This window comes from Salmo salar, chromosome ssa03 (assembly GCF_905237065.1).
Source record: "Salmo salar chromosome ssa03, Ssal_v3.1, whole genome shotgun sequence".
NCBI lineage: Eukaryota > Metazoa > Chordata > Actinopteri > Salmoniformes > Salmonidae > Salmo > Salmo salar.
Window position 1 is genome coordinate 44,814,687 of NC_059444.1, and position 12,711 is coordinate 44,827,397.

The 12,711-nt window shown below is 42.5% G+C and overlaps 1 protein-coding gene across 1 annotated transcript in view; it reads right to left on the bottom strand.

The window, feature by feature from the left end:
• The window catches only part of ncana (neurocan a), a 72,661-nt gene that overhangs the window by 17,917 nt on the left and 42,033 nt on the right, over positions 1-12,711 (bottom strand). Inside the window, exon 13 of the mRNA XM_014192009.2 lies at positions 12,584-12,700. Within this exon, the coding sequence (XP_014047484.2) occupies positions 12,584-12,700 (117 nt within the window). The remainder of the gene's footprint in view (positions 1-12,583; positions 12,701-12,711) is intronic.

Consider the following 12,711-nt stretch of genomic DNA (forward strand, 5'->3'; position numbering starts at 1 on the left):
GAGCAAGCCTTTCTTCATAAACTGGCGTCTGTAAATTGGTATAGAATCAGCTTGATCCCCTCTGTCGAAGACACTTGGACCTTCTTTTTTTATATTTTCAGTGGTATTGTTAACAAACACACCCCCATAAAGAAAATTAGAATAAAAAAAACAGGTTCAGCCCCTGGTTAGACTGTGAACTAGCAGAGTTACTCCACCTCAAGAATTGCATTTGGCGAAAGGCTCGGCACACACATACTCAGTCTGACTGGCTCTTGTTCAGGCAAATGAGAAATAAGTGCACTCAGGCTATCGGAAAGCCCAAAGTTTAGTTACTTTATTTTGTGTTAAATGCTCTACAACAAAGCTTTCTTAGTGTCCAAAAAGCTTTCTCTACCCTTAACCTTTTTCTAAACACCTCCAAAACAAAGGTCATGTGGTTTGGTAAGAGAATGCCCCTCTTCCCACAGGTGTTATTACTACCTCTGAGGGTTTAGAGCTTGAGGTAGTCACCTCATACAAGTACTTGGGAGTATAGCTAGACGGTGCGCTGTCCTTCTCTCAGCATATATCAAAGCTGCAGGCTAAAGTTAAATCTAGACTTGGTTTCCTCTATCGTAATCGCTCCTCATTCACCCCAGCTGCCAAACTAACCCTGATTCAGATGACCATCCTACCCATGCTAGATTACGGAGACATAATTTATAGATCGTCAGGTAAGGGTGCTCTCGAGCGGCTAGATGTTCTTTACCATTTGGCCATCAGATTTGCCACCAATGCTCCTTATAGGACACATCACTGCACTCTATACACATCTATACTTACTCTATACTGGTCATCTCTGTATACCAGTCACAAGACCCACTGGTTGATGCTTATTTATAAAACCCTCTTAGGCCTCACTCATCCCTATCTGAGCTATCTAATGCAGCCCTCATTCTCCACATACAACCCCGTTCTGCCAGTCACATTCTGTTAAAGGTCCCCAAAGCACACACATCCCTGGGTCGCTCCTCTTTCCAGTTCGCTGCAGCTAGCGACTGGAACGAGCTGCAACAAACACTCAAACTGGACAGTTTTATCTCAATCTCTTCTTTCAAAGACTTAGCCATGGACACTTACTGACAGTTGTGGCTGCTTTGTATGATGTATTGTTGTCTCTACCTTCTTGACCTTTGTGCTGTTGACTTTGCCCAATAATGTTTGTAGCATGTTTTTGTAGTGCTACCATGTTGTGCTGCTACCATGTTGTTGTCATGTTGTGTTGCTACCATGCTGTGTTGTCATGTTTTGCTGCCTTGTGTTGTTGTCTTAGGTCTCTCTTTTTGTGGTGTTGTGTTGTCTCTCTTGTTGTGATGTGTGTTTTGTCCTATATTTATATTGTATTTATTTTTTTAATTCCAGGCCCCCGTCCCAGCAGGAGGACTTTTGCCTTTTGGTAGGCCTTTTCCCTTTTGGTAGGCCATCATTGTAAATAAGAATTTGTTCTTAACTGACTTGCCTAGTTAAATAAAGGTTAAATAAAATAAATACAAATGTACAATGGTGTTCTTCACTGGTTGCCCTTTTCTTGTGGCAACAGGTCACAAATCTTGCTGCTGTGATGGCATACTGTGGTATTTCACCCAATAGATATGGAAGTTTATTTTACATTTACATTTAAAGTCATTTAGCAGATGCTCTTATCAAAATTGGATTTGCTTTGGAATGCTTTGTGTAATCTGAGGGAAATATGTGTCTCTAATATGGTCATACATTTGGCAGGAGGTTATGAAGTGCAGTTCAGTTTCCACCTGACTTTGTGGGCGGTGTGCACATAGCTTGTTTTCTCTTGAGATCCAGGTCTGCCTACTGCTGCCTTTCTCAATAGCAAGGCCATGCTCACTCAGTCTGTACATAGTCAAAGCTTTCCTTAATTCTCTCTCTCACAGAACTGGGTTCAAATACATGTGTATTTGAGTAGCTGGTATTTAATATACAGCTCAAAACAAGTACTTTTATTTCAGTATTTGAATTGTATTTGTAAAAACCAAATAATCTGCCAAATTGTATTTGAAACCGTGTGGCTCAGTTGATAGAGCATGGTGTTTGCAACGCCAGGGTTGTGGGTTTGATTCCCACGGGGGACCAGTACGGAGAAAAAAAAATTGTAAAATGTATGCATTCACTACTGTAAGTCGCTCTGGATAAGAGCGTCTGCTAAATGACTAAAATGTAAAAATACACTCCCATGCATTTAACCCAGGTGAATAGTATTTGAAATAAGTATTTGAAAATACTGTTTCCAAATACATTAAAATATTCAACAAATAAAACATCTGAATGCTTACATTTAAAAAAAATAAAAAATATTTAACCTTTATTTAACCAGGTAGGCTAGTTGAGAACAAGTTCACATTTACAACTGCGACCTGGCCAAGATAAAGCAAAGCAGTGCGACACAAACAACAACACAGAGTTACACATGGAATAAACAAGTGTACAGTCAATAACACAACAGAAAAAAAGAAAGTCTATATACAGTGTGTGTAAATGGCGTGAGGAGGTAAGGCAATAAATAGGCCATAGTAGCGAAGTAATTACAGTTTAGCAAATTAACACTGGAGTGATAGATGAGCAGATGATGTGCAAGTAGAAATACTGGTGTGCAAAAGAGCAGAAAAGTAAATGAAAACAATATGGGGATGAGGTAGGTAGATTGGGTGGGCGATTTACAGATGGGCTATGTACAGCTACAGCGATCGGTTAGCTGCTCAGATAGCTGATGTTTTAAGTTAGTGAGGGAAATATAAGTTTCCAGCTTCAGCGATTTTTGTAATTTGTTCCAGTCATTGGCATCAGAGAAGTGGAAGGAAAGGCGGCCAAAGGAGTTGTTGGCTTTGGGGATGACCAGTGAGATATACCTTCTGGAGCACATGCTACGGGTGGGTGTTGTTATCGTGACCAGTGAGCTGAGATAAGGCGGAGCTTTACGTAGTATAGACTTATAGATGACCTGGAGCCAGTGGGTCTGGCCGCGAATATGTAGCGAGGGCCAGCCGACTAGAGCATACAGGTCGCAGTGGTGGGTGGTATAAGGGGCTTTGGTGACAAAACGGATGGCACTGTGATAGTTTGCTGAGTAGAGTATTGGAAGCTATTTTGTAAATGACATCGCAGAAATCGAGGATCGGTAGGATAGTCAGTATTACGAGGGTATGTTTGGCGGTGTGAGTGAAGGAGACTTTGTTGCGAAATAGGAAGCCGATTCTAGATTTAATTTTGGATTGGAGATGTTTAATATCAGTCTGGAAGGAGAGTTTACAGTCTAGCCAGACACCTAGGTATTTGTAGTCAGAACCGTCCAGAGTAGTGATGCTGGACGGGCAGGCGGGTGCGGGCAGCGAACGATTGAAAAGCATGCATTTGGTTTTACTAGCTTTTAAGAGCAGTTGGAGACCACGGAAGGAGTGTTGTACGGCATTGAAGCTCGTTTGGAGGTTAGTTAACAGTGTCCAAAGGGCCGGATGTATACAGCAGCAAGAGCGACATCGTTGATATATACAGAGAAAAGAGTCGGCTCGAGAATTGAACTCTGTGGTACCCCCATAGAGACTGCCAGAGGTCCGGAAAACAGGCCCTCCGATTTGACACACTGAACTCTGTCTGAGAAGTAGTTGGTGAACCAGGTGAGGCAGTCATTTGAGAAACCAAGGCTGTTGAGTCTGCCGATATGGATATGGTGATTGAGAGTCAAAAGCCTTGGCCAGGTCGATGAAGACAGCTGCACAGTACTGTCTTTTATCGATGGCGGTTATGATATCGTTTAATACCTTGAGCGTGGCTGAGGTGCACCCGTGACCAGCTCGGAAACTGGATTGCACAGCGTAGAAGTTACGGTGGGATTCGAAATGGTCAGTGATCTGTTTGTTAACTTGGCTTTCGAAGACTTTAGAAAGGCAGGGCAGGATGGATATAGGTCTATAACAGTTTGGGTCTAGAGTGTCACCACCTCTGAATAGGGGGATGACCGCGGCAGCTTTCCAATCTTTAGAGATCTCGGACGATACGAAAGAGGAGGTTGAACAGACTGGTAATAGGGGTTGCAACAATGGCGGCGGATAATTTTCGAAAGAGAGCGTCCAGATTGTCTAGCGTAGCTGATTTGTACGGGTCCAGGTTTTGCAGCTCTTTCAGAACATCTGCTGTCTGGATTTGGGTGAAGGAGAAGCTGGGGAGGCTTGGGAAAGTAGCTGCGGGGGGTGCGGAGCTGTTGGCCGGGGTTGGGGTAGTCAGGAGGAAAGCATGGCCAGCCGTAGAGAAATTCTTATCGAAATTCTCGATTATCGTGGATTTATCGGTGGTGACAGTGTTACCTAGCCTCGGTGCAGTGGGCAGCTGGGAGGAGGTGCTCTTATTACACTTTACAGCATCCCAAAACCTTTTGGAGTTAGAGCTACAGGATGCAAATTTCTGTTTGAGAAAGCTAGCCTTTGCTTTCCAGACTGACTGCGTGTATTGGTTCCTGATTTTCCTGAGAAGTTGCATATCGCGGGGACTATTCGATGCTAGTGCAGTCCGCCACAGGATGTTTTTGTGCTGGTCGAGGGCAGTCAGGTCTGGAGTGAACCAAGGGCTATATCTGTTCTTAGTTCTACATTTTTTGAAAGGGTCATGCTTATTTAAGATGAGGAAATTACTTTTAAAGAATGACCAGGCATCCTCGACTGACGGGATGAGGTCAATATCCTTCCAGGATACCCGGGCCAGGTTGATTAGAAAGGCCTGCACGCAGAAGTGTTTTAGGGAGCGTTTGACAGCGGACCCATAGCGGATGCAGGCAATGAGGCAGAGGTTGCTGAGATCCTGATTGAAAACAGCAGAGATGAATTTGGATGGCAAGTTGGTCAGGATAATATCTATGAGGGTGCACATGTTTACGGCTTTTAGGGTTGTACCTGGTGGGTTCCTTGATAATTTGTGTGAGATTGAGGGCATCTAGCTTAGATTGTAGGACTGCCGGGGTGTTAAGCATATCCCAATGTAGGTCACCGAGCAGAATGAACTCTGAAGATAGATGTGGTGCAATCATTTCACATATGGTGGCCCGGGCACAGCTGGGAGCTGAGGGGGGTCTATAACAGGCGGCAACAGTGAGAGACTTATTTCTGGAGAGATTCATTTTTAAAATTAGAAGCTCGAACTGTTTGGGCATAGACCTGGAAAGTATGACAGAACTTTGCAGGCTATCTCTGCAGTAGATTCCTTACAACTCCTCCCCCTTTGGCAGTTCTATCTTGACGAAAAATGTTGTAGTTGGGGATAGAAATCTCAGAATTGTTGGTGGCCTTCCTTAGCCAGGATTCAGACACAGCAAGGACACCAGGGTTGGAGGCGTGTGCTAAAGCAGTGAGTAAAACAAAATTAGGGAGGAGGCTTCTGATGTTAACATGCATGAAACCAAGGCTTTTTCGGTTACAGAAGTCAACAAATGAGAGTGCCTGGGGTAACCTCCACATCACCCGAGGAACAGAGGAGGAGTAGGATGAGGGTACGGCTAAAGGCTATCAAAACTGGTCATCTAGTGCGTTGGGGACAGAGAATAAAAGGAGCAGATTTCTGGGCATGGTAGAATAAATTCAGGGCATAATGTACAGACAGGGGTATGGTGGGGAGCGGGTACAGTGGAGGTAAACCCAGGCACCGAGTGATGATAAGAGAGGTTGCATCTCTGGACGGGCTAGTTATGCTGGGTGAGGTCATCACATATGTGGGAGGTGGGACAAAGGAGGTATCTGAGGCATGTTGAGTGGGACTAAGGGCTCCGCAGTAAACTAAGACAATAATAACTATCCCAAACAACAGTGTGCAAGGCATATTGACATTTGAGAGAGACATAAAGCGAGGCATAAAGCAATCACAGATGTTGTTTGGGAGAGCTAGCTAAGGCAACAATGGGTAAGACAACAGCTAATCAGCTAAGACAACAACAACAACAGGTAAAATGGCGATGAAAGGGCAGAGGGTCGGTTAACTACACACAGGGACTGAGTTGGGGCCGACAAATAAACAAAAAATAAACAAAATGGAGTACCGTTATTAATGAACAGCAGGCATCAGCTATGTAGCCAAGTGATCATAGGGTCCAGTGAACAGCAATAGATGGAACAGGGAAGCCGCAGGGTAGTCGTTACTACGCTAGCACGCGGGAGACATGCCGTTTAAAGTTAGCAGGCCGGGGTAAGTAGAAGCGTCTGCTCCGATGTCCGGCGAAGGCCGTTTGAGGGCACAGTGGATGGAGTTAAGTCGGCGGACCAGTCGTGGTGGTACGCCAAGTCGACAAAGGGTCCAGACCAGATGGCGAAAGAGGTATTTGTAGTTGTGGTAATTTTGTTTGCTAGCCGGGAGATGCGCCTGACTCACGGCTAACTGGTGCTAGCTTCGGGGCAGGGGCATTAGCCACTATAGCCACTCGGTAGCAGTGTTGATCCGATGCACAGGTCCAGAGCTTACGGCAAGGATCCGGCGGAGTGGTGGATTCTAGCCGTGTTGAGGTAGAGTCCGGAAGGCATCGGCTGAGTAGCCGGATGGTGGGAGGTGGGCCTGCCTCAGGGATAGCTTCGGGGCTGGGTCACTCAGTGGCAGGTAGCTGTGATGATCAGAAGTAATGGTCCAGGGTTTACGGCAGGAATCCGGCGTTGTAGTGGAGAAAACATTCCGATGCTGGCAAGTATTATCCAGGCAAAAAAAAAACGTCTGGTGTCTGTGCAGTAGGAATGGCTGCTAGCAGTGTCTAACAATGGCTAAATAGCTAGTAGCTAATTAGCTGACTAGCTTCTGATGGAGGTTCTGGTTATAAGGTCTAAAAAAATAGCGGATCCGTGTCACATTGTTGAGGCGGGTTACCGGAAGGTATATTTAATTTAAAAATGGAAAAGAGATTGAAAATAAATTGAAATATATACAAAAAAAGACGAAAAATACAAAAGTACACGAGGACGACAAACCACGTCTGCACTGCTATGCCATCTTGGAAATCATTGAAAATCATTGAATGTATGTGAAAGTAATGAAGATATTTTAGTATTTAAACCCAGGTCTGCTCTCTTTCACTCCCTCTTGTCCCTGTTTCACTCCAAGAGGGCTTGCTATGACCCCTCAAATCTCTTCACATCGCACACAAACACAAAAGAGATATTTTGTTCACATTCAATAACAAATTCTGTATTCTCCTGAGGGCTGAGCTTTCTTGAAGAAAAAAAAAGAAATGTAATTGTATTTATTACATTTACTTGACAGGGACAATTCTTGGTCTTTATGTTACTACACATTTTGATGGTGTGGTCCTGTGTGGCTTGTTGGTGGAACATGGCACTTGCAGCGCCAGGGTTGTGGGTTCGATTCCCACAGGGGCCCAGAATGAACAAATATAAAAATCTATGCACTCACTACTGTAAGTTGCTTTGGATAAGAGTGTCTGCTAAATGACAAATGTAAAAAGGGAGGTTTTCTGACAGTAAGAAGAATTTCAGAAAATGAGAATAATGGCCCACAATATACAACTTCTCCTGTAAATCTATAGTATAATACTGGCAGCAGAGTTGCTAGCTAAATACAGTAATTTAGCTTCACAGCAGCGATGCTGTAAAAAAAAATTTTACTAAAGGAAAACAGTGCTGTATTATACAATACAGCATTATACTGTAAATGAGCCTACTGTAATCATTACAGCAACACAGCTGTATTGTATAATTATAGTAATTTGCAGGCAACTCTTACCGTAAATAGTTTTATGGTACCAATAATTGTACTGTAATGTGTATGGTAATTGAAATGAATGTAAGAATTAATAACATTGATTGAGGGGAGGCGGGGTTTGTATTTTACAATAGTTTACTGTAATTACATGGGATTGGTGCAAGCAGGTTGGCGGCTTGTTTTATGGTAACTTACTGGCAGCAAGTTACCTGTAAATTACTGTAAAAAAGTAGAGCATGTTACTGTAAATTCCAAATAACTTTAGTTCAACAGTGCTTTCTTTACAGTAGTGTACTGTTAAAACGCATTTTATTTGGAATTTACAGTAACATACTGTACTTTTTTACAGTAACTTACAGGTAACCAACTGGCTGCTGGTCAGTTACCATATTAATAAGTTCCAGTTTTTACAGTGTATGAATTACCTGCACTTCTAGAGGCCTTAAAAAAGGCTTCCAAACTTGCACCCCTATTACATTTAATTGTAGAGCCACTACTATAACATATCAGTTAAATTGGTACTGCACATCCACTCACGGGTACAACAAATGTAGCCTCTTACAAGCACACTTCAAAATATGTTAATGAGCCAGAAACAACAATACCATGCGCCAACTGGTGGTCAAAGGGTTTTTGGTGCTCCAGAAATATGGTAGGGTACTGTATTCTGTAGGGTGGAATTACAGTACACAGTTTTTTATGGAAACTCACTGGCAGCCATTTTTTGGGTGAAAAAAAAGGTACATTATGTTACCGTAAATTCCAAACAAACTTTGGTTTAATAGTGCATTACTGTAAAGAAAGCACTTCTTTACAATAATTTAACAAGTTATGTTTTTTACACTGTACCATTTAAAATACAGTACTTCTAATAAGGTATTGTTAAACCAACGTTTCATTGGAATTTAGAGTACAATTTACCAGTTACACCTAAAATCACCCAGAGTCCATTGCAATTTACTGTAAATAATTAATATGGTACATTGCTGTTAGATTTGTCTACTAATGTAAAACCCCCCAAAAAACACTTTGCGCCAGTAATATGGGTCAATTTGGGCTAGAAACAAGCTGTTTTCCCTTTAGTAATGTTGCAAACATATCAAATATGCTCTCAGTTTATTCAATATGGCACCCAGAAGCTGCAGTAAAGTGAAGCCTAATCATTGCAAAATAAAATACTGGGGTGATTTTACTCCTCTTCTTTTTTTTTTTTACTAAATTAGTATTTGAATCTACAGTAGGCATAAGTTATTTTTGTAAAGAAATACAGTATGTTAGGGTCATTTTTACAGAAGACTTCCAATTACAGTTAATAGCAGTTTTTCAGAATTTTACCCACAATTCAGTGTAATCTACAGCATTAATTCTGTAAAATAAAGTTACGGGATTTTACTGTGCATTCTAGTGTTTTACTGTTGAAATTGCCGAAAAGTCTTACAGTGCAAGTCTGACTCATAACACCATCTTCTTTTCTCAATTATGAATAACTGATCCAAACACACTGTCTATTACTGTATAATGGCTCAACTCAGAACATTAATTTCAATTCATCCTTCAATTCAAGGTTGAAAGGCACCAAATTGTGCTTTCAAAGTCACTTCAAGATATCGTATGTTCTGAGAGTTGATAAGGGCTTGAAAACGAAGTAAAAAAAAGCCCTCGGGAAGAATGTTGCAGAAAGGTTGTCAGACAAATCAAATCCAGACAGTCAAGACCTTCTGATGGGACCTTTGAACCATTAACCCCCAGTTCTGCATGTCTGGACAAACATAGCACATGGGCTTTGAATTCCACTGACAGGTTCTAGGCTACATAAAATAGAAATTAAATGTAAAGAACTGTCACTACACTCTTAGAAAAAAGGGTTCCCAAAGGGTTCTTCAGTTGTACCCATAGGAGAACCCTTTTGGTTCCAGGTAAAACCATTTTTGATTCCAGATAGAACCCTCTGAGGAAAGGGTTCTACTGTACATGGAACCCAAAACAGTTCTACTTGGAACCAATAGGGTTCTACTTAGAGCCAAAAAGGGTTCTTCAAAAGGGTTCTCCTATGGGGACAGCCGAAGAACCCTTTTAGGTTCTAGATAGTACACTCTTTGAAAAAAAGATATCACCAGAAAGTTGTTTTGCAGTACATACTTCCATGACTGTTCTAGGGGTGCATCTCAATAGTCTAAAATGGCTTCTGCTCTTCGTCACTTGTCCTTCATCAGAACTTCAATTCCATAGGCATCACTGTCTTTTGTCTCTGGTGATCACTTCACCCCAGCATGAGCTTGAACATCTCTTCCCCCCTGTAACCTTTCTCTCACCTCCAAGTCAACATTTGCCAACATACTGTACAGTATCAACCCACATGCATACACACACCTTGTCTCAAAACACACAACGCTTTTGTTCCATATGAATGTTTAATCCTGGCATGCGTAATGCAGAGGAGTTAGGGCTCCTGACCACTGGTGGAAAAAGTCGCCCCATTTGTCATACTTGAGTAAAAGTAAAGATACCTTAATAGAAAATGACTCAAGTAAAAGTGAAAGTCAGCCAGTAAAATTCTACTTGAGTAAAAGTCTAAAAGTATTTGGTTTTAAATATACTCTAGTATCAAAAGTTAATGTACAAGTATAAATTATTTCAAATTCCTTATATTAAGCAAACCAGACCGCATCATTTTTACATTCTTATTTATTTACAGATAGCCAGTAGCACGTTCCAACACTTAGACATAATTTACAAACAAAGCATGTGTTTAGTGAGTGTCAGATCAGAGGCAGAAGGGATGACCAGGGATGTGTGAATTGAAGACCATTTTCCTGTCCTGCTAAGCATTCAAAATGTAACGAGTGCTTTTGGGTGTCAGGGAAAATGTATGGAGTAAAATGTACATCACTGTCTTTAGGAATGTAGTGAAGTAAAAGTAAAAGTTGTAAAAATATAAATAGTAAAGCAAAGCATAAAAAACTACTTAAGTAGTAATTTAAAGTATTTTTACTTAAGTACTTTACACCACTGCTCCTGAGAGAGATAATACCGCAAATACTGATGCACACGCACACACACAGCCCTGCCTTGGCATCATGCTCTAAGCCCATTCTCTGTCTCACAGCTTTAGAAGCCAGCAGTACCCAGTTAGGCAAATATACTATATATACACAAAAGTATGTGGACACACCTTCAAATTAGTGGATTAGGCTATTTCAGTGTATAAAATTGAGCACACAGCGATGCAATCTCCATATACAAAAATTGGCAGTAGAATGGCATTACTGAAGAGCTCAGTAACTTTCAACGTGGCCCTGTCAAAGGATGCCACCTTTCCAACAAGTCAGGTCGTCAAATTTCTGCCCTGGTAGAGCTGCCCTGTAAGTGCTGTTATTGTGAAGTGAAAACGTCTAAGAGCAACAAACGCATTCTCTGGAGTTGTGAATCACGCTTCACCATCTGCCAGTCTGACGGACGAATTTGGGTTTGGCGGATGCCAAGAGAACGCTACCTGACCGAAAGCATAGTGCCAAATGTAAAGTTTGGTGGAGGAGGAATAATGGTCTGGGGCTGTTTCATGGTTCGGGCTAGGCCCCTTAGTTCCAGTGAAGGGAAATCGTAACGTTACAGCATACAATGACATTCTAGAGAATTCTGTGCTTCCAACTTTGTGGCAACAGTTTGGGGAAGTCCCTTTCCTGGTTCAGCATGACAATGCCACTGTGCACAAACGAGGTCCATACAGATATGGTTTGTCAAGATTGGTGTGGAAGAACTTGACTGGCCTGCACACAGCCCTGACCTCAACTCCATCAAAAAACTTTGGGGTGAATTGGAACACCGACTGCAAGCCAGGCCTAACTGCCCAACCTCACTAATGCTGTTGTGGCTGAATGGAAGCAAGTCCCTGCAGCAATGTTCCAACATCTTGTGGAAAGTCTTCCCAGAAGAGTGGAAGCTGTTATAGCAGCAAAGGGGGGGACCAACTCCATATTAATGTCCAAGATTCTGGAATGAGATGTTCGACGAGCAGGTGTCCACATACTTTTGGTCATGTGGTGTACCTCACCACAGCAGACAGGTAAATACAATGACTGTCTGGCGCTGTCTCATCTCACGGGTATTTACATTGACATTTTAGTCATTTAGCAGAAGATCTTATCCAGAGCAATTAGGGTTAAGTGGCTTGCTCAAGGGCACATCGAGAGAGCCTTGTCAGCTCGGGGATTCGAACCAGCATCCTTTCAGTTACTGGCCCAATGCTCTAACCACTAGGCAACCTGCCGCCCTGTTGCTATAAGATGGGAGATGATCCTGCAGGGTTTGTGAGTCTGGGTCAGGGCTGAGGTAGAGATATTAGTCAATCTTATGGGAGAAAGTCACTGAGATTCATAGTCACACAGACACTGTGGAGTGTAAAGTAATAAAGGGAAGGAAGTCGTATGACAACTGACTTTCTAGCATGACTCCTATAGCCAACACGTTCCTACCTAAAGTAGTTCATGTCCTGACAGTATTCTGACAGTTGCTGTAAGCTAAAGTCACCACACTGATAAACAACAGGAGTTGGTTTAGTTGGTGTTTCTGATCTAACCTTTCATTGTGTGTGTGTAACAAAGCCTTCCAAGTGAGAGCCAGCAGGCACAGAGAGGAGATTGACCTTGACAACCACAACAATACTTCTGACCCCTAGCCTCTAACCTCTAACCCCCAAACCCCTGTCTAAAGGGTGATGGAGAACTTGACCTTAGACCTACCACTAATATATTTTAAGGCTCAGTTACACACAAATACATGTGTGTGTGTGTGTGTGTGTGTGTGTGTGTGTGTGTGTGTGTGTGTGTGTGTGTGTGTGTGTGTGTGTGTGTGTGTATTGTAAACTCACCGATCTCACAGTTCTCCCCTGTGAAGCCTTGTGGGCAGTAGCAGCTGTAGCCCTTGCCCTGAGGTAGACACTGCCCTGCATGCAGACATGGGTTGGTCACACAGGGCTCCCCCACACCTGAGAGAGAG